This window comes from Vittaforma corneae, assembly GCF_000231115.1.
Source record: "Vittaforma corneae ATCC 50505 unplaced genomic scaffold supercont1.13, whole genome shotgun sequence".
NCBI lineage: Eukaryota > Fungi > Microsporidia > Nosematidae > Vittaforma > Vittaforma corneae.
In genome coordinates, this window is record NW_006889846.1 from 61,797 (window position 1) to 87,690 (window position 25,894).

At 39.3% G+C, this 25,894-nt stretch overlaps 16 protein-coding genes across 16 annotated transcripts; 6 read left to right on the plus strand and 10 right to left on the minus strand.

Moving 5' to 3' along the window:
• Window position 1: 1 nt before the first annotated feature.
• VICG_01429 (uncharacterized protein) lies at window positions 2-496 on the minus strand (the record flags this gene model as incomplete). The annotated part of the gene is made up of 1 exon (XM_007604813.1): window positions 2-496. A coding segment is annotated over one exon (495 nt), but the record flags the coding sequence as incomplete, so codon positions are not given.
• A 368-nt stretch (window positions 497-864) lies between these two features.
• On the plus strand, window positions 865-3,135 carry VICG_01430 (uncharacterized protein; the record flags this gene model as incomplete). The annotated part of the gene is made up of 1 exon (XM_007604814.1): window positions 865-3,135. The coding sequence occupies one exon, from the start codon at window positions 865-867 to the stop codon at window positions 3,133-3,135; it is 2,271 nt and encodes a 756-aa protein (XP_007604876.1).
• A 273-nt stretch (window positions 3,136-3,408) lies between these two features.
• Window positions 3,409-4,461, plus strand: VICG_01431 (uncharacterized protein; the record flags this gene model as incomplete). The annotated part of the gene is made up of 1 exon (XM_007604815.1): window positions 3,409-4,461. One exon carries the CDS (start codon window positions 3,409-3,411, stop codon window positions 4,459-4,461), a length of 1,053 nt encoding a protein of 350 aa, XP_007604877.1.
• A 102-nt stretch (window positions 4,462-4,563) lies between these two features.
• VICG_01432 (uncharacterized protein) lies at window positions 4,564-5,454 on the minus strand (the record flags this gene model as incomplete). Its single annotated transcript, XM_007604816.1, has 1 exon — window positions 4,564-5,454. The coding sequence occupies one exon, from the start codon at window positions 5,452-5,454 to the stop codon at window positions 4,564-4,566; it is 891 nt and encodes a 296-aa protein (XP_007604878.1).
• A 232-nt stretch (window positions 5,455-5,686) lies between these two features.
• VICG_01433 (uncharacterized protein) lies at window positions 5,687-6,463 on the minus strand (the record flags this gene model as incomplete). The annotated part of the gene is made up of 1 exon (XM_007604817.1): window positions 5,687-6,463. One exon carries the CDS (start codon window positions 6,461-6,463, stop codon window positions 5,687-5,689), a length of 777 nt encoding a protein of 258 aa, XP_007604879.1.
• A 16-nt stretch (window positions 6,464-6,479) lies between these two features.
• On the minus strand, window positions 6,480-7,241 carry VICG_01434 (uncharacterized protein; the record flags this gene model as incomplete). Its single annotated transcript, XM_007604818.1, has 1 exon — window positions 6,480-7,241. One exon carries the CDS (start codon window positions 7,239-7,241, stop codon window positions 6,480-6,482), a length of 762 nt encoding a protein of 253 aa, XP_007604880.1.
• A 548-nt stretch (window positions 7,242-7,789) lies between these two features.
• Window positions 7,790-11,350, minus strand: VICG_01435 (uncharacterized protein; the record flags this gene model as incomplete). Its single annotated transcript, XM_007604819.1, has 1 exon — window positions 7,790-11,350. One exon carries the CDS (start codon window positions 11,348-11,350, stop codon window positions 7,790-7,792), a length of 3,561 nt encoding a protein of 1,186 aa, XP_007604881.1.
• Window positions 11,351-11,505: 155 nt separating this feature from the next.
• VICG_01436 (26S proteasome subunit P45 family protein) lies at window positions 11,506-12,774 on the minus strand (the record flags this gene model as incomplete). The annotated part of the gene is made up of 1 exon (XM_007604820.1): window positions 11,506-12,774. The coding sequence occupies one exon, from the start codon at window positions 12,772-12,774 to the stop codon at window positions 11,506-11,508; it is 1,269 nt and encodes a 422-aa protein (XP_007604882.1).
• Window positions 12,775-13,024: 250 nt separating this feature from the next.
• On the plus strand, window positions 13,025-14,437 carry VICG_01437 (phenylalanine-tRNA ligase, alpha subunit; the record flags this gene model as incomplete). Its single annotated transcript, XM_007604821.1, has 1 exon — window positions 13,025-14,437. The coding sequence occupies one exon, from the start codon at window positions 13,025-13,027 to the stop codon at window positions 14,435-14,437; it is 1,413 nt and encodes a 470-aa protein (XP_007604883.1).
• A 212-nt stretch (window positions 14,438-14,649) lies between these two features.
• On the plus strand, window positions 14,650-15,207 carry VICG_01438 (uncharacterized protein; the record flags this gene model as incomplete). Its single annotated transcript, XM_007604822.1, has 1 exon — window positions 14,650-15,207. The coding sequence occupies one exon, from the start codon at window positions 14,650-14,652 to the stop codon at window positions 15,205-15,207; it is 558 nt and encodes a 185-aa protein (XP_007604884.1).
• Window positions 15,208-15,372: 165 nt separating this feature from the next.
• Window positions 15,373-18,042, minus strand: VICG_01439 (uncharacterized protein; the record flags this gene model as incomplete). Its single annotated transcript, XM_007604823.1, has 1 exon — window positions 15,373-18,042. The coding sequence occupies one exon, from the start codon at window positions 18,040-18,042 to the stop codon at window positions 15,373-15,375; it is 2,670 nt and encodes an 889-aa protein (XP_007604885.1).
• Window positions 18,043-18,258: 216 nt separating this feature from the next.
• Window positions 18,259-18,993, minus strand: VICG_01440 (ribosomal protein S5; the record flags this gene model as incomplete). Its single annotated transcript, XM_007604824.1, has 1 exon — window positions 18,259-18,993. The coding sequence occupies one exon, from the start codon at window positions 18,991-18,993 to the stop codon at window positions 18,259-18,261; it is 735 nt and encodes a 244-aa protein (XP_007604886.1).
• Window positions 18,994-19,198: 205 nt separating this feature from the next.
• VICG_01441 (uncharacterized protein) lies at window positions 19,199-21,466 on the minus strand (the record flags this gene model as incomplete). Its single annotated transcript, XM_007604825.1, has 1 exon — window positions 19,199-21,466. One exon carries the CDS (start codon window positions 21,464-21,466, stop codon window positions 19,199-19,201), a length of 2,268 nt encoding a protein of 755 aa, XP_007604887.1.
• Window positions 21,467-22,106: 640 nt separating this feature from the next.
• On the plus strand, window positions 22,107-22,958 carry VICG_01442 (uncharacterized protein; the record flags this gene model as incomplete). Its single annotated transcript, XM_007604826.1, has 1 exon — window positions 22,107-22,958. One exon carries the CDS (start codon window positions 22,107-22,109, stop codon window positions 22,956-22,958), a length of 852 nt encoding a protein of 283 aa, XP_007604888.1.
• Window positions 22,959-23,520: 562 nt separating this feature from the next.
• On the plus strand, window positions 23,521-24,909 carry VICG_01443 (uncharacterized protein; the record flags this gene model as incomplete). The annotated part of the gene is made up of 1 exon (XM_007604827.1): window positions 23,521-24,909. The coding sequence occupies one exon, from the start codon at window positions 23,521-23,523 to the stop codon at window positions 24,907-24,909; it is 1,389 nt and encodes a 462-aa protein (XP_007604889.1).
• A 547-nt stretch (window positions 24,910-25,456) lies between these two features.
• VICG_01444 (uncharacterized protein) lies at window positions 25,457-25,894 on the minus strand (the record flags this gene model as incomplete). Its single annotated transcript, XM_007604828.1, has 1 exon — window positions 25,457-25,894. The coding sequence occupies one exon, from the start codon at window positions 25,892-25,894 to the stop codon at window positions 25,457-25,459; it is 438 nt and encodes a 145-aa protein (XP_007604890.1).

Sequence of the window (25,894 nt, forward strand, 5' to 3'; positions counted from 1 at the left end):
TCGACACTGCCGAGGAAATTACCAAACAAGTATCGTTTTTGCCAAACAAAGCCTGCTTTTCGTAAACATCTGTACTTTCCTCTTCCTTTGACTTCATTAGCCTTTCCTGATATATATCCTCGAATGATTTTCTTGCATAGTTGAAGCGCGGCAAAACGAATTTACTCAGTTGATAGTCGTAAATAAACCTTCCATATGGCACATCCAATATTCGTATTTTCCTATGTCTTGCATATCTTTTCAACAGAAGCGTTGGCTTGATGTTCTTTTCAATGATCTTTACAATCTTCATATTGTTGTATTGGTCTTTTAGCACCACACAATTTGCTTCCTCGAGCGAGCAGGGGGATGTCTTGAAGAAAATTTCGAATTTAATAGAAATTCGGCATAGTATATATGTTATTCCAAGCGTGTACATGTTTAACAGTGCGCTCTTGATCTCAGACATGTATTTCTTGCCCACTAGCAGAATTGAACTGTCAGTCGACTTCTCCATTGGGTATTTTTTCCAAAACTTTTAAATAGGAGATGTAATATAAAAATTTACGATTAATTTTAGAACAAAATAAAGCTTGGAGATTGAATATAGGCAAATTTTTGCGAAAGAGTGTTTTGCATGCCGTTAACTGCAGACTTATGATATTTCGATATACCCCTTTACAACTTAAACTGCAAACAAAGTATTAGAGCATGAGTGCCATTAGATCTTCTAATCATAATGTTTATTTTAGCTTTTCATTATATATGTTCAATTGTTCCTCTGCAGAAGTTTGATAAAATCAGCTTTTGCCTTTTGAAACATTTTCTTCGCACACGTTTCATCCTGGATTGATTATTTAAAAAACGTAAACAATTCAGCATTCAATGGCATTTTTAAGATCCTCACTGGTATTTTTACACTTGCTAATTCGCTCGGTACTATGCATTGAAGACAATAATGAAAATGGCAAGAAGACATTCGTTATCTCACTTAAAGATATCAACTCGAGTAAGGCATTGCTGGAGCAGATTTATGAGAAGGCACAGGCCCTTGGCTTCGATTTCAATTCCTTTGTGTCTTTGAATAATGCAAATGACAGTCTCCTGACTGAACAGCCTGCAAACCAGTCGGGTCAGGCAGAGAAACAGCAACCGGCACCAAAGAAGCAGGCAAGTCCAGAAGCCAATAAAGGTGCTTCAAAGGAAGAAGCACAGAAATATCCTAAAACGGCGCCAGCAAAGAATGAAAAGAAGACTGCTGAGGCTGCACAAAAAAAGCCACATACAACATCTAAGCCAGCAGCGGCAAAATCGTCCGCCCAAGCGAAGAAGAGTGCAGAGGCCGCTTCAAGAAAGGCCAAAGATAGTGTTGAGGCTGCTTCGAAAAAGGCAAAAGCGAGTGTTGAGGCTGCTTCGAAAAAGGCTAAGGCAAGTGCTAAGGCTGCTTCAGAATCAGCCAAACCAAAGTCCTCTAGTACACCGAAAGCTGCCAAATCAAGTAAACCTCCAGAAAGTGTTGCCAAATCTTCTCGGCTTAGCACTAGTGCTGCATCCAAGGTACCTCCTGGCATCAGTAAAAGTTCGATTAAGAGCTCCACATCGGATGCTTCTTCTGACATTGCCAAAAGTTCAGCTATAAGCTCTATGTTGTCTTCAAGTGAAGCATTTCCGAGTGTGTATTCTTCCATGTCTGCTTCTTCATTCAGTAGCTCTGCTCCATTTTCCTCAATGGCGCCTAGTGCCTCTATTGCACCCGAAACCCTTGATTATATTGATAAAATTAATAGTTTAGACCAGGCAACAATTAGCAGTGTTATGGGTTCGTGCCAGAATTGTGAAAAAGTAAATGATGTGCTGGTGTATAAAGACGGGGATGTATGGAGAGACTATACAGGTAAGATACAAATGTCTGTAAGCAACGGAAAACTAGTTGATAAGACAGGGGTGTTTATTGGAAAAGACTGCGGATGTAAAAAAGACGAGATTCCCCAGATTGGACAGATAGGCGAAACTGGAATTTATCAGGACAAGCAAGTCAATTCGGTGCAGTGTCAGAAGCAAAACAACCTCATGACAAATTTAGCAAGTGCCAGCTCGATTGGCATGGCGCAATCTGACGTCTCAGCAGCGTCTCCATCTGGTGCTTCTACTACAGACTCAACTGGTACTACTTCAATTTCTCCAAGTGTTGACACATCTTCTGTTGGTGCTGGCAGTGCCTCAACATCTTCTGCTAGTGCTGGTGGTGCCTCAGATTCATCGGCTGGTGCTGGCGGTGCCTCAACATCTTCTGCTGGTGCTGGCGGTGCCTCAGATTCATCGGCTGGTGCTGGTGGTGCTTCAACATCTTCTGCTGGTGCTGGTGGTGCCTCAGATTCATCGGCTGGTGCTGGCGGTGCTTCAACATCTTCTGCTGGTGCTGGCGGTGCCTCAGATTCATCGGCTGGTATTCCTAGCTCTTCAGTCTCAGCAACTCCGTCAGATCAAGGTGGACAACAATCTGCTCCTCAAGCATCCTCTGTATCACCAACAGTTCCATCTCCCCAACCAACTGCCACACAACCACCTATTGTCTTCAAAGCAATCAAGTTAAAGTATGATCTGGCCTGCGACAATACTGAAAAGACTGAAGATCCCTGTGTTTCCAAGGCACAGCCAAAAGAAATAGAATATAAGACACAGACTGTCACGATAATCGATGAAAAGAGGCTGCCACCTGTCACGGTTGTAAAAACTGTATCTCGGTTTATTGTTCCAGAGACTGTTAGCAAAACATTCACACAAATACTTAAGCCTGAAACAGTTACTGTTACTAAGAAGCCCGATACTGTTGTGAAGTATGCACCGCCAAAGACAATAACAAAGACGGAAAGACCGGATCCTGTGACTATCACTAATGCTAGAGCAGAGCAGCCTGAAATTGATCAAGCTTCTGAAGACTTAATAGATGAGCCAATACAAGACGTACCTGTACAAAAAACAATAAAGCCAACAAAAGCTAGACGTAGAACAACGAGAGATGACGACGTGGTGACAATAAGTAAAACTGTTACGATTCCTTACAAGGGAGTAGAGTGCGTGCCGGATTGCCCTTGCGAAGGCGAAGGTGGCTGCGATAATCCCTGTATGGAAATCAAATGCGAGATTATTGAGTGATTTAATTAAATTAATATGGAATAAATATTATTTTGAACATAAATGTTTATCTTTTTAAATGAGACTGATAGTGTTTTAATATGTAAAGCGGTCGATGCTTTTGACTGGCTTTCGAACTAGCCATAGCATATATTTTTAATATGCATGTTGATCAAAATACCCTCAATATATATCTTTGCATTATTGCAAGGTTTTAATAAGGAATGTTTCATAAACGAAACCTCTTGAAACCGTTTCAGAACATTGTTATAAAGAATAAACATATCAAAACCAATGAGAAGTAAGAGAATATGTGTTTATACGATTCTAGCATCGATAGCCAGGGCAGAAATATTTGTTCCAGAGGATGTAAATGAGAGTGATCTGGCCAATGCTAATGCAGAGAAATCTGAAGACAACTATGCATCACGAGAGGATCCGTTCTCGGCCAGCTTGCTTCCTGAAGAAGAAAATGACGAGTCAATAAACAGCAACCGTTCAAACTTAATTGAGAACGAGCAAAATGAAGTGGGCAGCAATCTCTCGGAAAGTGCAGAGCAGAACACTGAGCCCGACTTGACAAAAGATAATAATGCGAATGATTTGCAGCAAGATCAAACTGCAGAACAGAATCCAAATGTGTCTAAACTTGTGTCGTCATCTAAAATGGGCGTGCCCTACTGGACAGAGGTCGTTTTAAATAAGCAGAAACAAAGTGTTTTGGTAAATGTCAAAACAGTTACTATTATTGAGTCAGTTGCAGGAGCAAAGGTGTCATCCAGTACTAGGGATCAGACTCAGACGGCAGCAGACAAGAAAGAGAAGTCTGTGTCAGCTCCTAAGGTGGCATCAGTCCACAGCACATCATCTCAAAGTGCATCGTCTACACAAGCCTCTCCATATATCAAAATACAAATGCCAACACCTCATTCATCTGTCTCAAAGCCAGCTACCCTGCATAAAGCATCGACCACAAAGACAATAACAAGTAGCGTTGCCAAAAAATCATCTGCACCAGCCAAGAGTGCCTCAGCGAAGTCCTCGTCGGCTGTTAAAAGTGTCAGTCAAAAGTCTAAATCTGCATCTCATTCATCAGTGGTCAAAGAGGATGCCTTCGCAAAGCATTCTTCCAGCCGTGTGCCACAAATTAAAACACCAGCATCTACCAAATCAGCAAATGTGGATACTAGTACATCTGTGGGTTCCATTTTCGATATTCTTAAAAATCTGCCTTCTGGTGGCAAAGAAAGCGAGAGTGTGTTTGTAGAAGGTAGCTTTAAATTCCCTAAGAAAAAAGAGATCAATGATAAGGTTTTCAAGTTGAGTGGATACATTTCAACCAGCTAATTAAATATTTTAATCTAAAATTTTTTAAATGATTGAATCCTAGTTGCTATGACTTAATATTACAGTTGTATAGTATGTTAAAAATAAGCTGATTTTAATCAACTAGCTATCGGTATATCCAGGCGGATAATAGTCTTCATCTTCTGAAATGCTTCCAGCCTCTGATGTTCTAGTAGTTTGACTGCTTCGCACACGTTTAACTGTACTACTATATTGTGGCGGAGGAGGACCAAACATAGCTAATAGTTCGTGGGGGTTAGGCTCTGGATAATTAATGAACACCCTTTCACCATTATATCGTACTTGAGTAGAAGTATTATCTTGCTCTAAAAGTAAGGACACCGATATGAATGTAAATAAGAATCTAAAAAACAAGTCGAATAAGCTAAACATTATAGAATAGCCTATTGAGTTGGTTAGATTAAGAAAGAGTCTGGACTCAATCAGTATTTCTAAAACGAAACAAACTAGGTAAGCACTTGTAACTGATATAATTACCAATAAATGCCAAATATTTCTAAATATTTGAATGGAAAGCGCACACATTGCGCAGCTCACAATTATCACAGTGGATTGCACGACAATGTTTATGCCATAAATCCATCTAAAGAGTATGTAGTGGTTCTTTATATCACATTCGATTACGTACATTATGATATTATACATGATACAAAGAATTAAATATAGGCAGATATTAAAAAATATTTTTACAGCCTTAGATGATGATATTGGATCTCGTCTGTTTCTTTTCCAATGGACGAGTTTCGCAATCAAATCGATAATCAAACTAATGTTCAGAAAAATTGAAAACGCAGAAATGATAGTAAAGCATACACTGGTAGACATAAGAGACTGAAGACTGCCCTGAATATTTGCGGGTGCCTGCATAATGGTGACATCTGAAGTATTGGTTGGTATCTGTGGAGTGAATCCAGAGTTAAAATGCCCAACGGAGACCTCCGTTAAGCTTTTGAACGTTTCTTGAACAGCCATCTTTGGGATAAAAATTTTAAAGACCAGAAAAACCTATTTAGAACAAGAATTTTAAACTGGCAAAAATACATCTGTTGAAAATAGAGAGTTCGCATGAAGCTCAATAGGGATTTATTTGCTTAAGATACATACAAAGACATGTAAATTATTAGCAATGCTCTTCGAAATAAGCTAGAAATATACCATCCTGGAGTATTCTGTTAAATATTAAAAACAATGTCAAAGTTGGGGTTTATTTCAAACTGAGAGCCTTTAAGTCAAGTAGACATTCAGACAGGTCTCCCTTTGACTCAGCCACTCTCTCGACAAATGAAATAAATTCTTCAAGTTTCATATTACAGTTGCTTCCAGATTCCAACCTAATATTGATTTCTCGGCCATCCTTCTCCTTTTGGCCAACAATGCAAACCAGCCTGAAACCATCAACTGTTGCATTTCTAATCTTCTTATTCAGAGTCAGCCCTTTGTCATCGAATATCTTTACCTGAAAATCGCTCAGTATTTCCTTAATCTCACTAGCATACTCATCAACAAATAGAGGTATAATTGCTATCTGTCTGGGTGTGAGCCAGAATGGGAGTTTCTTTCCAAAGCTCTCAATAATAATAGCTATCATTCTCTCAATACTTCCAAGAATTGCCCTGTGCACAATGACAGGAGTTTTGAAAGTGCCGTCAGAGGCTGCATACTTCAAACCAAATCTTTGAGGCAACTGAAAGTCCAGCTGTATTGTTGCACACTGGCACTTCCTACCTAGTGCATCATAGAGAGTAATGTCGATTTTTGGCCCATAGAATGCACCATCTCCTGGATTGAGTTTAAATGGAAGTCCTACATCATTGATAGCATTTTTAAGCGCCTTTTCCGCCTCGTTCCACTCCGAAATTTCACCCAGGAATTTCTCAGGGCGAGTGGAGAGAAGCAGTTCGAACTTAAACTTGAAAATACTATATACGTAATTAAGGAACTCTAAGCATCTTGTAATCTCCGCCTGGACTTGCTCTCTCATACAGAAGATATGGGCATCATCCTGCTGGAATCGTGCGTACACGAGTAAGACCACTCAACGCACCGCTTATTTCATTTCGATGAATTACACCAAAATCCGCGAATCTAATAGGCAAATCCTTAAATGAGCGTTCCGTAGATCTGAACATAAGACAATGTCCAGGACAGTTCATCGGCTTCAAGCCAAAGTCTTCCTTCTCGATCATATACATATGGTCCTTGTAGTTCTGATAATGGCCCGATTCCTTCCACAAATCAACTGAGAATATATTAGGTGTGATAACCTCGGAAAATCCTCTCTTTCTGTACTCGCCCCTCAAAAACTCAATAAGTTTGTTATAGATGTGAGCTCCGTCTGGCAGCCAAAAGCACGACCCTGCTGAATATTTGTGGAAGAAGAACAAATCCATTTCCTTACCTACCTTCCTGTGGTCCATTTCCTTTGCCTTTTCAACTTTGTCCAAGTATGCCTTGAGAAGATCCTTCGAGGGAAAGGATATTCCATATATTCTCTGCAAAGATGCATTCGAGCTATCATTCAAGAAGTATACACTACTTGTTTTGAGTAGTTTGAACGCTTTTGCCTGTCCAGTGCTGTTAATATGTGGTCCTAAACACATATCGTAGAACTTATCATTTTCATAAACACTGGTCTCTCTATCTACGTTCTTTTCAATAAAATAAATCTTGCAGGGGTTGTCTTTGTACATTTCAAGTAGCTCTTCCTTTGACTTTATTACCTTTTCAAATTTGTAGTTTGCCTTGGCAATTTTGGACATTTCCTCTTCAATTCTCTGGAACTGCTCGCTTGAAATGGGTGTGGACGAGTCTACGTCATAGTAGAATCCTTCATCGGTAGCCGGCCCATTGACTAACTTACACCGTACAGGTTGACCAGTGCATTTCCCAGTATATGAGATGAAGAATGCCAGAACACCTCCTTGCCTTCCGCGTCCTCAAAAGTGAACAATCTGATTGCACAGTCTCTCTCCAGTTTTGAAGATAGATCCACCAACCTGCCATCGATCTCTGCAGTAATAACATCCTTCTTACTTAATGTCCTTAAAAGGTCGTTTATTGCAGAGTTCTTTTGAACCTCAACTACTTCGTTGTTTATGGTGACTTTTACTTTATCCATTTGGGACAAGAGTTAAAAATTTTGAAAATCAAAGCAAGAAAACAAATTAGAGCATAATACAGATAACTTTAAGTATTATGGGCTGAAATATAACTAGCATAAGATTTACAAAACTCCTCTAAACAGATTATCAATTGAAGTCTTGCTTGAACTGCATGCTAAACTGTGGTATTAATTAATTTAGATCGCTTATCCCGGAATCTGTTTCAGAACCTCAGAAATCTGCTCAACAGGCAAGTCAATACTAATTATTTTTGGATTATCGTCGACAAGGTTCTCAAGGGTCAATTCTGCAGATTTTATTTTCTTTCTTGACATCTTGCCAGGTGTGTTTGTATTTTCATCCTTGAACTCTTTATTTGCGAATATACTACTGGTAAAGCTGTTGTTTGGACCCTCAGTCTCCCTAATTTCTATGATTTTGTACTTCTGGTTGTTTTCAGCAACACGAGCATTTTTTATTTCAGGCTCTAAACTGTCTTTCTTAGAGTGGTTGTGAATGTCTATATTCTCAGCTAGATCTTGATGCGTAATTGTCTTGTCATTTGTAGTATTTGGATGCATGGTCTTCGTGCCGCCTGCAACATTTCCAGCTTCTACCTGTGGTAAAACATACGACCTACCATCAATTGTCTTTATGCTTTGCTGACCTGGAGATAGACTCCCATTCACTTTGGCTTTACTGCTGTTTTTTGCCGATACCTGGCTATTTCTAAAGACAGTAACCGTTCTTACAAGCGTCTTTGTTTCCCTGTGGATTTCGGGCTTTATGCTTACCACAGGCTGTATGATAGTAGATGTTTTTGCTTGTTCTCTTTTTTGAATTGTTGTTGTAACAATAAGTGTATGGCTGATTGTTAGAGTCTTTGTACTAATACTATTAATAGAAGCACTGGAATTATACTTGGATGTAACAACATCATTCATGTTTTGGCTATCTTTATGAATGCCAGTACTACTAACATTGTCATTAGAACTGTTGACTGTATTTTTGGATATACTATTGATAATATCGGAAGCTTTAGAAATATTTTGGGATATACTTTGATTGTTTTTTGTTTCCACCGATTCTTCATTGTTCACAAGAATCGTTACGGTTTTAATCGCCGGAACTGTCGAATTATCGGCTTGGCCAAGCCCAATTTCACTTTTGCTCTTCTTTCCTGCTGCATTAACAGCTAATACCGATGAATTATCCGGTTGTTCTTGTAAAGTGGCTTGATCAGGGATTTTTTCATTTACGTTGGTCTCCCCGACTAGTTTAACAGCAGGAATTGATGAGTTATCCGTTTGATGGAAATCCTTTTCGCGCTTATTAGGTTCCTTTATCACATTGGCAGCAAGTTCTGGCGTATTGCCAGATTGGTTCATGCTTATTTCCATTTTATTGTATTGCTTAACTAATCTTATTAAATTCAAAATTCTAATAATATCATCTTCTGATCTGGTATCCTTAGTGATAAAGGCCATTAGTTCATTCAAAAGCTCATTCTTGTAATCCGGATATTCTTTCATTATACTTCTAGCCACTGTTTGAGGATATCTGATCGAATTTGCTGCGGTTGTAGCACTGTTCAGAGGACTAGCGTCTGCAGAAGATGGCTCAACAAGGTATGATTGCTTATCATTTCCCGACAATAAATTCAGTATTTCGGCCAGCGGGTTGGCGTTATTTTTCTTCAAGTTGCTTTGTTTTGAACCTGGTGAAGTCAATGTTGAAGAGCTATTATGTTTTGATGATAAAATGGTTGTTAGACTAGTAAAAGAAGCGGCCTGCTTGGATGCAACAATAGAGTGCATCTCCCTATCAATTCTGAGTGCTTCGATAACCTTTTCTGCCAACTGTTTGTTTAGTTCGTTGCTTTCTTTAAGACTCATTTCCAACTCATTTAATGTTTTTATTAACGAAATATTATTTGCTGTGCTGCTGTCTGCTGGATCCTTGTCCACTGTTGTTAAAGATGTGCTTTTAACTGTAGAACTTTCTATTAATGTTGGCCTGCTCATCGGCTCATTGGTCTTTTTTTGTATAGATACTGTACTGGCCGGCTCGTTACTAGCTATCCTGAATGCTTTTTGAGGTATCCGATCTACTTCAGCATTGCCCATATTTTTTGTTACAGTTACAATTATTTTGTTTGTAATGGTCACTGTATTTGGTCTTTCTATTCTATTTAACTCACCAGCATTATCTTTAGTTAATAGAGGATCATCTATTGCCAGTGGCAGGTTATTTACTGGCGACGAATGGGTGCTTGGCGCTTGTTTGTTTTCACTATCTTCGTCCTCACATAGTTGGCAATTGCTATTCTGTTTAGATATTACAGTCGAATATACCGTATGAAGTGTGGAGGAGCTAGTGCTAACAATCGAGGAGAGTGCTTGATTAAAACTAATAGTGACTGTCTTGTCTTTCGTGTTATTGTTTCTGTAGATGGTAACTCTCTTCGTAACGACTGATGTATTTTTAATAGAATTGGTCGATGTATTTATATAACTTGGCACTGGGTTTGAGGCTGAAGTGGATCGTTGCATTTCACTTAAGTTACTCATCATTTTCTCCATTTCGCTCCTTATGCTACTATTTCTGGCACTGTCATTGATAATCGCATACAAATCTTTAGCTACAGGGCGTTTTTTGGACTCGTCCGGCTGTAGTATTATCTGTGTCATCGTTGTAATATGAGTTGTAATGTTTGATACTGTACTACTAGGCGTATAAAAGAACGGTTTTGTTACGGAAACCGCTTTAGGTATATTGCATTGAATATCAATGCCACATGCCTGTGAATAGGCGATGCTATTTGTATTATAAAGTGGTATTCTTTGTAGTACTTTTCTTCTGATATTTGACGCAATCGTAGTACCATCAGGAGATACTGGCAGAAATACGGTGGAAATGCTAGGAACAGTAATATTTTTAGTAATAAAAACAGGCTCTGCATATGGTATGTTTTTTGTAATAGGAATACTCCTGATAAAATATCTGAATATTGGCTTTAAGATCGTTTGGACTACAGGCGGTTTCTGTATCGGAATGATGATAGATCGAGTGAGGGTTTGGGTAAGGGTGGCTGGATGCTTTACTTTTAGAAGAGTCTTGGTGAGTGTTTGGTACACAACACTCACAGGAACAGCTTTTTTATGGTTATAGGGAGCCAAGCCAACAACATTAGTGCTTGTGGCATTATTGCCAACCATATTGTTGCACATAGCATTGTTGATATGGCATGGAGCTAGTAAGCGCGGTTGCTGTAGTGGAGATAGTGATGAAGATAGTACTTTCTCATTGGGGTTTGGTGTTAATGCTTCTGCTTCACTTGAAGTCAAGATGAGTATCTTATTTGTGCCATTAGATCTAGTCTTTTGCTGAAATGAGTCCGTTATCTCGGCAATATCAAAGGCTGATGTTCCTATGCAGGAATTTGAAAGTCCAACGCCAGGGTTGCTCAATGGCTGACTGCACACTACGCTTTTTATATTGTTTGTAGCACTGCCCTTATTTATGCATTTTTCTATTTCACTTAAGTAGAGTACTTTTAGCTTGCCTAAAGCCTCTCTGCTGCTATCAGAAAGTGAGTTCTTTCGACTCTGCGCCCAGTTGACAAATTGGCAGATATCAGATCTAAGAATATCAATTGGCACTCCAAGCTCAAACTGTTTACGCTTGCTCAGGTCTAGAAATGAAGAATCAACTGTATTGAGCATTAAAAAAATATGAAAAATCCGTATGAAGGACGATGTGATCATGACTAGTTCGGTTTCAAAAAGTATTTATGTGATGTTTCAAAATAATAACAAAGAAAAGCAAGTTTCAATGATAAACACATTAAAATATTAAGAGTCAAAGCACTTCACGAATATATACAAAGATGGAAGATGCAACGCCAAACAATAAAATTCATTTATGAATAGAATCCTGTAGGGATGGCATCCTGCTTACTGTATAACACCTTCTCTCGCGCCTTCAAGAAGTCTGCCATAGAGACATGCTTCCTTCTTTCTCTTAATGCACTGAGACCTGCCTCAGTGCATATCGCTTTAATGTCAGCACCACTCAGATCTTCTTTAGACGATATTAGTTCATCAATGTTAACAGTTTTATCAAGCGTCATCTTTCCTGTGTGTATTGAGAATATCCTCTTCTTAGTAGCTACGTCAGGCATTCCAAAGTATATTTTCCTGTCTATTCGACCAGGCCTGATCAGGGCACTGTCAAGTGATTCAATCTTGTTGGTGGCCATAACAACCTTGATGTCATCTCGGGTGTCAAACCCGTCTAACTGGTTTAGCAGCTCAAGCATCGTCCTTTGGATCTCCTTATCTCCGCTTGAGTCCGTATCGTATCTCTTGTGGCCTATAGCATCGATTTCGTCAATAAATATGATCGAGGGTGCATGTGTCTGGGCCACCTTGAACATCTCTCTAACCAGCTTAGGACCATCTCCCAGGTACTTCTGGATTAGTTCTGAGCCAACAATTCTGAGAAATGTTGCAGAGGTAGAATTTGCCACAGCCTTGGCAAGAAGCGTCTTTCCAGTTCCTGGCAATCCGTATAGAATCACGCCTTTTGGTGGCTTAATTCCCATCTCTTGGAATAGCTCCGGGTTAGTAAGGGGGAGCTCCACACTCTCCTTAATTTCCTGTATTTGGTCCTCCAATCCTCCTATGTCTGCATACGTCTCAGTAGGTGCCTTTTCCAGCTTCATTACCGAAACAAGAGGATCGATGTCTGACTCCATCACACCAACTACTGTGTGGTCTTTATTGTTTAGAATCACAGTACATCCAGGTTCAAGAAGATCCTTGTCCACAAAGCTCATGATTGCGCTGTAATACTCTAGTCCAAGACCAGACGACACAATTGCATGGTCGTCATCAATGAACTCCTCGAGTGTTCCAATGGCAAGAGGATGTCCACGTAGCTGTTCTAAAATCACCCTGGACCCGTCCTTTTCATGCGGATTGGCCTCTACAAGACCAAGTAAGTTCTCCTCTAAGGATAGAAAAGCCTTAACCTTCTGCAATTTTAGAAGTTTAAGCTTGCACTTCATAGATGGATTAACGGCAGGGAGCTTGGATGCTGTCCTTGAATCTCTAACTCTCTTCTTCCTTCTTAAATTTATAGCTGTGTTATCTGTTGATTTTCTGGGTGGTGCTGCAGAGTTACCCATGGGCAAATGCAAAACTTGATTATTGACAAAGTTAAGTAAATACAAGACTTAATTATTATTAAAGTCAAAGTTCCTTTTTGTAAAAATATAATAATAAGCCCAAATACAATACTTAATTATTATTAAAGTCAAAGTTCCTTTTTGTAAAAATATAATAATAAGCCCAAATACAATACTGATGTGTTTTATCCAATATCCACTTGCATGTTGGTCGCATCTACTTTTAACTTTTTAGTCCACATCCCTCCAAATGGAAGACTGCAACGCCAAAAGGATTCTCCGGATGCTGGAGGAAAACGAATTTATAACCTCAGAAGACCTAGAGATTCCAGCAAATGATCTCCACGGGCTTTTACTTTCTCTTGAGAGCAAGGGACAGGTTGTATTTGAGATTTCCGAGAAGCATGCCAGAGTCTTGACCAGCGAGGGCAAAGGTGTCCTAAAAAACGGTACCCAAGAGTTCAATCTATTCAGGGAGATATCAGAGGATGGCACCGACTCATCTATTCTCCAGAAATATCCATTAGGATCCAACTACGCTTTCCGAAATAGATGGATAAAAATGGAGAACAATAGGATCTACAAATGTAAAAAAAATGTTGAGGACGATGTTGCAAAACTTCTCAAAAGCTTAACTGTACTGACTGACAGGGAATTTAGTGATCTGAAAAAGAGAAAGCTTGTTGACCAGAGTAAGTCTAATGTTTATATTATCAAAAAAGGTCCCAGATTTGGAGAGATCAATGACTATCTGACCGAGCTTACATCCGAGATTGTCGTGAACTATAGGGGAGAAGTATTTAAAAAGTATAACTTTGACTCGATTGGAAATATTCCATCTTGCGGATCATTCCATCCCCTTATGAAAATAAGAGAGGAGTTCAAAAGAATATTCCTAGAAATGGGGTTTAATGAAATGAATACAAGTAGATATGTTGAGTCTAGCTTTTGGAACTTCGACTCCCTTTTTCAACCCCAAGACCATCCTTCCAGGGATGCACATGATACTTTCTTTATCAGGAATCCAGAGTTGACGACTAAGTTTGATGATGCATACTTTGAAAGAGTCAGGAGTATGCATTCTAGTGGAGGATATGGCTCTATTGGCTACCAGTGTGAATGGAATCCCAAGGAAGCTATGAAGAACATTCTCAGAACTCATACTACCGCTATTTCTTCTCGCTATCTCCAATCAATGGTAAGCAAGTTTAGACCCATAAAGCTATTCAGTATTGATAAGGTGTTTAGGAATGAAAGTGTTGATGCAACACATCTGGCAGAGTTCCATCAGGTAGAGGGGCTGATAGCCGGATATGGCCTTGGATTGAGAGAACTAATGGGCATGCTTAAGGCATTCTTTGAGAAACTGGGGCTAAGGAATATCAAGTTTAAGCCTGCTTTTAACCCATATACAGAACCTTCGATGGAGGTGTTTGGGTATCACGAAGGGTTAAGGAGGTGGATTGAAATAGGAAATTCGGGAGTCTTCAGGCCCGAAATGCTTCGACCAATGGGCTATGATGAGAATGTATCGGTGATTGCATGGGGATTATCACTTGAGAGGCCAGCAATGATCAAGTATGGGCTTAACAATATTAGAGACCTAGTTGGGCATAGGGTTGATATTAACTTTATTAAGAAGAGTGAGTTTATATACTTCTAGAAGTTGAATCCAACTGTGGTCTGTTCAAGTGTACTAGCACAATATTACGTGTTTGGTTATCCATATTAGCAGTTTTTGATCATATGCTATTGACTCATCTTTACTTTCAATATTAAATTTATATTTACAGCACTATGTTTAATGATGCTTAAAGCACTATATGATAAGATTAAGATTTTTCATCTTCATTTTGTTCCACAGCCCAGATTTCTATGATTATCTACGAGCCTATGCTTCCAAAAGACGTATTAAGCCTGGATTTGGCAAATCTCGATGCCAAGTCTGAAAACTTCACTTTTAGCTATTATATGGGCTATCTTCTCAACCATCCATGCGATTTCTTCACTGTTAGAAGTTTCTTTCCCTTCCTTTCTCAACACACTAGCATGATTTTTACAAATCCTATTCTTGGCTATGCCTTTGGAAGGAAGGAGCTAAAAGAGAAGCTCTGCTACCATCTCAGTGCCATTTCAGTTGCACCTTCTGCCAGGGAGCTTGGAATTGGGACCAAGCTTATGAGGCTGTTTGAATGCACCGGGAATTCATACGAGGCGTGGTTTATTGATCTTTTTGTCCGAGAATCCAACAAGTTGGCAATTTCATTCTATAAAAGACTGGGATATGTTGTATACCGCACCATATTCGATTATTACATGTATCCCAGGGAAAATGCCTTTGACATGAGACTTTCGCTAGACAAGGATAGTAATAAGGAACTTTTAAAATCTGGTGAAGATGTGAATGTGGAGAATTTGAAAGAGTACTATTAAGTACAAATCATTTAGAACTTAAATTGGTTCCGCTGGAATGCTGGGGATTGATAAGTTTAACTCACATTGCTGAGTGTTGCGTGCGTACATGGCTATACTTCAACAAATATTATTGGACAGTCACAACTTAAAATAAAAATTAGTTGATATAAGCTATATTTATTGCTATAAACTTTTGATGTGTGTCTTAATAAATCTAATAAGGTCGTCAAGTGTTTCAAATGAGTGCTCCTTTAAAATTAGCCTGTCACCATCAATTTTAGAAAAAACATGCTTTCCACTTAGCAAGAACTCAAGACATCCGGGAACCTTTCTTGAAAGGACAATTGAATATTTAACAAATTCTCCTGGCTCTTCAATGTGTCTCTGTGCTTGAGCGGGATCTGCAAAGTAGTACTTGAATGAAACGATGCTGCCGATCATATTGTACGTTTTCTTAATGTAGTCGTCAATAAAGGCATCTATCGACGAGTAATATCTATTCTTAAATTCATACGAGATTTTGAATCCATCCTCAGATTTAATAGTCTCTTTCAGTTTATATGTAAAGAATAGATCGTCTTCAATTTTGCAAACCACACAGCAGCAGCTTGGTGTTGAAGATGGGCGGATAGCAAGGCTTTTGTTTGATTCTCTCATGTGTTTTTCAAGAGCATCATATGGCATGTTCCTAAATAAGGAATGGGACCTGAACTTATCGACTTTGAAACCTTCTTCTTCAACAACATTGCCAGAATAGCTCAATGCTGGCGGATTACTGCCGGTAATCTCAACTTTCACTATTTGATTGAGCGCCAATTCTGAACTCTTCCGGATATAGACTGTTGCATTCGATACTTGGCACAGATAAAAGCTATTTCCTACTTTCGTAACTGTGCCAGAGTATGTCTGATTCTGCTCTAAATGTGGGACAACATCATCGAAAACCTGGGCATCAGATGCTCCTGCAAAATACACCTCATCCTCCCTCAGCATTATCTGTTTTAGATCAGCAAGTGTCTGCATATCCTTGTCTCCATCCATGCCAATAGTAGAGTATGAGGCAAGGAGCTCGGGCTGATTGACGAACAATTCAATGATCTTGCTTTCATCTTTTTCCAAGTCTAAGTGCATCCGATTCATAATTGAATCGTGTTGGGCACTTAAAAGCGAATGATAGGCGCTTTTAAATAGAATAATGGCCATAGAGTAGTTGACAGGATGGATGAGTGTTTTGTCTAATGGGTTTTCTGAAGAAAGAAGATTGAAATAAGTACATGCATTGCTGCATTTTACATTATCAAATACATGCTTCAGGCTTTCGAGAGCATCAAGCCTTTCAAAATTGAAATAAGGATCGGAAATATCAATTTTAAGTAGCTTAAATAATATAAACCCAAACTTGTGTGAAAGCGTGGATATCCAGTCAAGCTTACAGACAGCACAGGCAATGGATATGCCTCTTTCTAGCAAACCTGGATCAACAAAGCGGTAGTTGCAAACAGGGTAGCCATTTGAAAGATTATACAAGAGTCTTGCAAAGTATAGAAGTGGATTTTGGACGACAAGTGCAATGTTGTATGGAATTGATAGTTCCTTATAGTCATCAAAGAAGCTTAGTTTTCTTGGAACATAAAAAAAGTTAATACCAGCATTTTGTAGTGCAAATTTGACACTTGGACTAGTTGAAGTCAAACAAACATTGTCTACGTCTGAGAGAAAAGCATGCAATTCAGATAGTTCATGCTCCTTGAATATGCTTGATGCAACAAAGTTACCAGAGCCATCAATTCTAACCACGGAGAACAATGTTTTATCAAGATATACGCCCGCATATGATCCTGGCCGACCCCTTAGGGAAATAATTAGGTCAACGAGTTCCTGCAGACCGTTAGGACCCTCAATCATGCCCTGGTCTACCAGCCTACGCTCAATGATAGACTTATCCACAGCTACTGCCTCATATGCCTTCTGAACAATAGTTTTTCTAAGTTGATCGTTCATATCATTTTGTCCGCTGCAATACAGTTTTTGGAGAAAGCCCAGAGAATGAACAGAGTTTTCACAAAAGCTAGGCTCTAGAACACTGATTATTGTAGAATACACAACTCTTTTTAGAAAAATGGGATTCGATGCAATTTGAGATATTGTTTTTTTGAAGTGTTTTGAAACTATGTCTTTGTCAGTATCATCAAGAGTGGGTGCTGGCTTCTCGATCTCCAACCCTTGAATCTCATCGTAGTCCCATCCATTGTCAAAACCATCCTTAGTAGATATGCCTACATCAAACGGAACATCAATATTGCCCTGCGGATGGAACACGGACTCAAAGCTTTCCATGTTTACTACAAATTCAGAGCACGTAATGAGCCCCTGTATTCTGGATTCGCTCGCAACAACATGCTTTATCTGTACTTTGGATGTTTCCTCCTTAAATTCATCGATCAAGTCTTTAACAAAGTATAACTCCTTAACTGTCATTTTACCTAGATGAAAGGAAAGATATTCCGGGGAATACCCTTCTATAAGCTCCTCAACTATTTTGCTGTCGAGTTCCTTGAACAGGGAGTTAAATCCCCTCAAGAACCCCTGAACATAAGCATAGCATTCCGAAACGCTGATCTCACACCTGTCTCTTGTATTTTCCTGTTCTTCATTGCCATTTTTCTTTTTGTAGATGTAGCTGTATTCATCACCATTTCCAAAGATCTCAAAGAAGAGAGGCTCGAAATCACCCTCGACTATTTCAGAATGGTCAACAATCTCAGAACTAGTGAATTCATCTGACGGCCTGTGAATTTTTCTGCTGGCTGGCCTTTTTCTGAAGATAATGTCGGAATCGCTGCTCTCGCTCATCTGTACTAGGGTCAAGAAAATGCGAATGGGTAATGGTAGCCAAAGCAGAACAAGGTATTAAATGGGATACAGATTTGCCAAAGGGCAATGATTATGATAGACATGCAACATTATTTAGTCATGGCGGATAGCCATATTCCCGCTTAAAGTCTTAGTTACCTTGAAGACATTGTTAATATTTAAAACTAAACATACTATCAAATCAAATATTGCTGTTTAATTGAATGACACCTTTCCCATCTGAACAAGAATGTCGGCATTCTCAACAAGAGGATTGAGTATCTTTTTAACCTCTTCTGCCTCGCTGAACCAGTCTTGGGGCAAGAAGTAGTTGCTGGTCGTCTCCAGGGCTTTGATAGTAGCCTTGGCCAAGTTTTCAGTAGTCTTTGTTCGACCATAGCTCTTAACAAATATGTCTTGAATGCCTGCAAGCTGGAAGATTCTCCTGTGAATGTCAGAACACTCAATTCCTGTTCCAATTGGTGCTGGAACAACCCTGACAGTGACGGAGCCGCATTTTCCAGAGCACTTAGTCACAACAGTATGTCGGATGTTACCAACACCATCCCACTGGCCCATTCTAACTGGAATTATATTCATTTTGGCCTTGTTAACTGCTGCCTTGATTGATGTTGAAAGCTCTCTGGCTGAATGCGTGCCAATTCCAATATAACCATTCTGGTTCCCAACAATTGCAACAACCTTCATTGATGTCCTCTGACCGGCTTTGGACTGTTTTTGAACCGACTGTACCGAGACAAGATCCTCCTTTAGATTGGCCTTGCCAAGAAGATGCTCCACGATCTCTGGCTCCTGAATGCGTATTGAGCTTCTAAAAATCTCGTCGACATTTGTGATTTTGCCCATCTTCACGAGCTTTCCAAGATTCGTCTTTGGAATCCATTCTTTTTCCTCAATATTTCCTTTTGCTCTTTCAGTATGTTGCGACATGCTGGGTATTTCCATTTTAAAATTTTTTGTAAAAATTTTCGTACAACAAGAAAGTAAAAGCCCTGGCAGTACTTGAGCAAGCAGTTTAATATGATGCCGCAAGAGAATGTTCGGATAGCAGCATTGTAAGACATTCAATTGTGCAGGCTGCCATATCCAAGTTATGTTCAACCATTATGACATAGATGAATATTTATACAGCCTTTTATTCACTAAAATTATCTTTGGTATTCCCGAGATCGTCCCAGCAAACATTTGGACTTTGCCTTTGCTTTTCTGAAAATGCCTCAATTGCCTTGTCGATGTATCCCAAATAGTCGTCCTTATTCGCTTTTAAATGGTCAGATGTGGATTTCTTTCCTTCCATAAACTCCAAAAACTCTTTCAAATCAGATTCGTCGCAAAAGGGAAACTCTATGAATTCGTTTTGAATCTCAAGTTTGGCCTTGAAAGGCAGGTCCAAGGCATGGCCAATCATCTTCAATCCTTGATATGCTTGGTCAAAGAGCGACCTCCATTCTTCATCGCTTCCAATTTCCTTCAAGATTAATTGGTTCTCATCGAGAAACATCTGCAACTTTTCGGGTATTTGATCATCATACTCATCTGAAGATTCTAATGATAAATTACTTTCGGCATCTGATGCCTGAATGGTTTCTATTGGAGAAAACAGGCAAGCATTTGACTCCACTGTGCATTTCACAGACTGCTGGCTTTGCTTTGGTGTTTCTAAAACATGATCTTCTACCTGTGGTGCTTGCACAAACTTTTGACTACCTGGAAGGTTCGTACTGGTTTTCATAAATTCCTCACTGATCGATTTGAAGAGCTCTTCGGATTTTTTGTCATCAAAGGGCTTAGATGCTGTTGAAAACAGCCTCGACTGTTCCCCATTGTCTGGCTGGCTTATTCTTTGATAACTTTTCATCTGATATAATTCATTTTCAACATTTGTCTTACCACTCTGATTTAGTAGTTCTGGATTTATATTACCAACAAAGGATCTATTGGATGTGCAATTTTGCGTACCATAGCTGTATTCGAACGCAGTGTTAAGTTCCCGTATCGTCCCTGTGTTGGTGTCTGTAATTCTTGACTGTGTATATTTTTTAAATTTATCGGCGGACTTGCCCGAATTGGTGACGTTGGCTACATATGAAGATACGTCATGGCCCGAATCGCTTCTATAGCTCGGATTTCGTACCAATCTGGGATCATTTTCCAAATCAGACAGAGATGTAGCCGGGCTACTCCTCTTTACAAAAGGGCCACTAAATTTACCGAAATGCAAATCAGCCCTAGGAACATTAAATTTATCAGAGTAGAGATCAGTCTTAAATTTACCGTCGGATGAAACAAACATACAAGCCATTTTTTGATGACCAGTATTTACAGAGCCTTGGTTTCCGTTAAGTGAAATGCTTACATTTAATGGGGGATTTCCGCCAAACTGCTCGGCCCCGCTCAACGAATTGTTCACATTGACTGAGTTTTGAAAAGGCCTTTGATCTGCATTATAAAGGATTTGAGATGCATTGTTCTGGGACGTACTTTGTGAGAGCACATTTGGGTCTCCACGATTTGAAAAGTGGACAGTTGTATTTTTGTCGAGAAACCGGCTTGTAGGTTTTGATTGATCACAGCTGACGTGGCTATATTTTGCATCCTTTGGCTTAGCAGCTCTAACTCCACTCTGGGGGACTGATTCTTCTCCAAATGAGGGACGAGCATAGAGATCAGTTCCTCCAATTACACATCCACTTGCTGTTTCTTTGGTATTTACAGAAGCAGAGCAGTAATAGCCGCTATAGGCCGCACTAGAGTTCTGTGAAACATTCCGTTGTGGCTGAGGAGTGTAATTTCCACCGCAAGCACTCTGATCGTAGAAATTTGGTGAATAGCCGTACACCTGTGCATTGCCTTGCGAGGCATAATAATGTTGATCGACAAATGGATAGCTGGAGTCCCTTGAAAAATGCTCAGAAGGAATGTCGGGCGAGGTATATGCCATATTGCTTTGAGGTAGGGTCTTTTCTGAAGTGTACATTCGATTTTGTCTATCAAACCCAACTGAGAACGAGTCTAGTTTTCTGGAATTTGAGTTTGGTTGATGCAGAGGCTCCTGAGAATACATCTGTGAAACTTTAACATATGGAGGAATGTTTCCATTGATTATTTTACTCCGATCATCCTCGTAGTAATTTTTCTGTCTAACGGTCATATTGTCACTTGCTCTTTCCTCATCCAACGGCTCGGCCCTTGACACAGTACTCTGTTTTATCTTCCTAATCTTTTCGTTAATGTATGCTATATACTCGTCCTTGCTTTTGCTGTGCTGAAAAGTATGGTGTTCGCTGTTCAGCACAGCCTCGTTGAGATGGCTGTCTGAAATGTTGCAAAAGGATGGCGACTCTTTCAGTGCTTCAATGAGTTTCATTATCATTTTCCTTCTGAGGTCTCTTGAGATATCCATTTGGGGGAATGTTTACAAAATTTAACAATGACATGCACTCAATGGATTGATTAAATAGTAACAAAATAAAAATTTAAGGTAGCGGTTTAAAAGTAGTGTTTAAAGACTGAAATAAGTAGAAATAATGTATTATATGCGTGCAGTTGACATTTAAGTAGGGCTTTGTTCAGAAATGCTTATTCGATTTATTTTAATTTAGCATTGTGGACCTGAATCTCGTCCTGTGGGCCATCTTAAATGTAATGCAGAGCAACATCATGGAGGTAAAATATTTTTAATACAGGTTGCATAAATACTGTTAATACCGAACTAGATTTATTTATAGGACCAATAATACCTGGCCGCAGATGATGATAAATGTTGCAGTGCATGCAGATATACTGCAGCCGTGGACGCAAAATTCCTAAACATCTCTTGAACAAAGTCTGTCTGGATTATGGACTTGGCAATCCAACTATAACTTGAATCCGGGAGCAATAGCCAAAGTAAGAATTCAGAAGCAGGAACTTAGTGGATGCAATACTTCAACAAACATCTTGTCATGTTACTCGTACTCCAACATATTGGGGAGACCGCTTCTTGCTCGGTGCCTCCTTCCTCGTGAAAACCATGTACTTTGTAGCCCTGTAAGATTTTTCAAATGCAGTCGAGCGTTATAGCAGAGCTAATAGTCAAGAAGTCAGGACTACTGGCAGATTTAATTGTAAACTCTGCCTACTTTGTATCAAGAAAGACTCTTTCCATAGGCATGCATGTCATTATCCCACTTTCGACATGTTTTTCAATTGTGCCAGTTTTGGTTTTTCTGATCTTCCTCAGAATAATTTCCTTACTCATAGCAGTGTTGGCTGCTATTTTGATCTCACTTGGATTCCACAATGGGCTCATCTTCAAGCTGCTCACTGCTGCCCACTTCTATGCCAAGAATCTCAATAAGCTGAGGGCCTACTGTGCTCTTTCGATGCCAGTACTGGAGATAGTCTTTCTTCCACTTATTTGGATACTAATGATGGCGCTATCAATCATAGATGGTTTTAATACATTTATATACAGGGGGATTGAACGTAAATATGCGAACAAGTGCGCAGACAGCCAGGAAGCCAGAGGAGTATTTTTCTTGATAGTCTGTCTATTCTCACTTCCCACTGTCATGGACACTCCAACAGAGTGTGTTAAGAAGCTGCTGCCGAACTATTTCAATATATATAAAGAATACTACATATTGGCTTTGATCCTGACTTTCATAGTATTGATCTATGCATTTTACTTCATTCAATATTTGATAGAGACCACAGACACAGTGGAGGTTCACAATAAAACCAAAGACAAGAAGTACATCTACGAACGGGCACTTCTAATATTTGATCTGCACACAATCCTTGTTGAAAAGTTTGCCACCTTATTTTCGATGACAGTCGGCCTGGTTGGTGCAGTCTGCTTGTGGTGTGTATCTGTTTATCGCATGGCCAAGAGCAGGTTTTCTGGAATCTGATCATATCCACACAGTGATTTACTTGGTCCGATTTTTCGATTAGTGCTTAAATAAATGCAATTAATTGTATGTTTTGTTATAGGCTTTATGATTTAACTATATGCATACTCACATACAATATCTTGCCACAGCTGTCACAGGAAAATATGCTTGTATTTTGCACTGGCATCGGATATTAAACGATCAGCAGTATGATATCCCGACAAATCACTTCCATTCAGCTGGATTATACAAATAATATACATCGAACTCCTATGACATTTATTGTGTACTAGATGCCATTACAGTATTTGTATTCAACGAATCACATTGGGCATAGTCTGGAGTGATTTGACATCTGTCAATATTCTGTTTTTAAGCACAGCCTTGTGTGTTAGAGCTTACTCACAAGGATCTATCAGCACAGCTGGTGGTTGTATGTTGACAGCAATTACTGTCTTGCTTGTAGCTAAAGCTTACGTATGCCAATTTATGATTTTTATGCCTGGTGATATATCATTGTGATTTCCTGTCAAAATCCAAGCAACTTAATTAATTTAAAAATTTTTTAACTCATACTCTAATGAATATTGTACGAACAAAAAAGGCATACAAAACAATCTGCTGTTTAATTGCATTTGTGGGAGCTAGGTTTATTGACACTTCCAGTGGAGTCAATCCAGGCTTGGGGGACATTCAAAGCCCTGGTTCAGTTGGGTATGAAGCTTGTACTTCTCAAAAGTGCCGTATGGATATTGACTATGGATATCCACTTCTCAAAAACATTACATCTCTTCATGATGTGATAGAAGAGCTGAAGTATCTATGTTGTCTGGATCTCAGCAGAAAAGAGCTAAGATCATTACCACCTGAGATAGGAGAGTTGGAGAGTTTAGATGGATTGTATCTCAATGGTAACGAATTTGAGACATTATCACCTGTGATAGGAGAGCTGAAGAATCTAAAATACTTAGATCTCTATGATAACAAACTCGAGAGACTATCACCTGAGATAGGAAGGCTGAAGAATCTACGAGAACTGGATCTTAGTGGTAACAAGCTCAGGACATTACCATCTGAGATAGGAGAGTTGGTGAATTTAGGGATATTGCACCTCAATGATAACAAACTCGAGAGACTACCACCTGAGATAGGAAGGCTGAAAGATCTGTGGCGCCTGTATCTAAATGGTAACAATCTCGAAGCACTACCAGAAACTATAGAAAATCTGAAGGATCGTCTATGGTATCTGTATCTCAATGGTAACAAGCTCAAGACATTACCACCTGAGATAGGAGAGTTGGTGAATTTAGGGATATTGCACCTCAATGATAACAAACTCGAGAGACTGCCACCTGAGATAGGAAGGCTGAAGAATCTGCGAGAACTGGGTCTCAATGGTAACAATCTCGAAGCACTACCAGAAACTATAAGAGAGTTGAAGAAACTTCAGTACCTGTATCTCAATGGCAACAAGCTCAAGACATTACCACCTGAGATAGGTGAGCTGAAGTGGTTGCTGGTATTGCATCTCAATGGTAATAAACTTGAGAGACTACCACCTGAGATAGGAGAGTTGGAGGGTTTATATACATTGTATCTCAATGATAACGAGTTCGAGACATTACCATCTGAGATAGGAAAGCTGAAGAATCTACGGCACCTGCATCTCAGTGGTAACAAACTCGAGAGACTACCATATGTGATAGCGGAGCTGAAGAATCTACGAGAACTGGATCTTAGTGGTAACAAACTCGAGACACTACCATCATACATTGTAAGAATGTTGTCTGGTTCTTTGCAGCTTCTGGATTTAAGAGGCAATAATATTTACGAAGTTGGAGATGGAAAAAGGACTCTGGGTAAGAAAGAACTGAGAGAGATATTTGGAGATCGTGTCAAGTTCGATGAAGAAGCTTCACAATGGTCTTTGTGGAAATGTTTCACAGAATTTGTTGCGTATTTATTGTAATAAATTGTAAATTTGTTTGTAAACTTGGGATAGTTGTGTTCTCTTTAATCAACGCGCTAGATGTAGAAAAAGGGTTATTTAGGTCTTTATTTCCCACCTGGCAAACAGACACTTTCCAGGATGCAGCATGGCGTTTTTGAGTAAGACTCGTGCATGTTGTTCATGTATCTTTAGGAGGATGTGAGGTAATAATGTCAGCTACATTGCTGATGCTAGTTATTATCGAAGAGTACAGCCTACAGTTCCACTGCAGCATGCTTGGATTCTTAGCCAATTGAAGAAAATGCGTGAAGGAAAGCTGTGGTGTAGTGGGAGCAACTAACATAAATGGGCATGGGTTGCATGAAGCTGTTGTGCAATTCTGGTGTGATGGCTAATCCAGGATAAAGGCCATCTAAGTATTGTAACTAGATTTTGTCTATTTATGAAATATACAAATAGTATCATCCATCTTTCGCCACACAATATCAGTGTCAAGAGCCACATAGAGCAATAATCAAAGAATGTTGGTGTAGAAGATAAAGTTTAAAGCGTATTAAAGACCAATTTAATCAGTTCTTGGCATTCGCTCATTCTCTTTCTTCTCACCTGGTTCAATAAGCTGGATATCTGCTTCATCCAGTTGATCTTTCATATTGCTAAATGGAAGACTTGCATCTATCATTTTCAAATCCTGAACTATTAGAGTTCGTAAATTTGGGAAAACCTCTTTAATTCTTGCATCGATCTTTGATATAGGAGTTCTAGACAAGCTTAGACACCTCAAGTTTGGCATAGTACTGCCGCCTGTCTCAGCATCAAAGTAGCTTTGAAGACTGACGTGTTTAATTTGGTTACCACTCAAACAGAGACATTTAAGACTTGCAAGATTAGATAGGTATGGCATCTCTGTCAGTCCAACACTAGTCAAATACAATTCTTTTATATTACTGAGATCTGGGCTGTTTAGTGCTGTATTGTCAATAGTCGTTTTTGATATCCACAA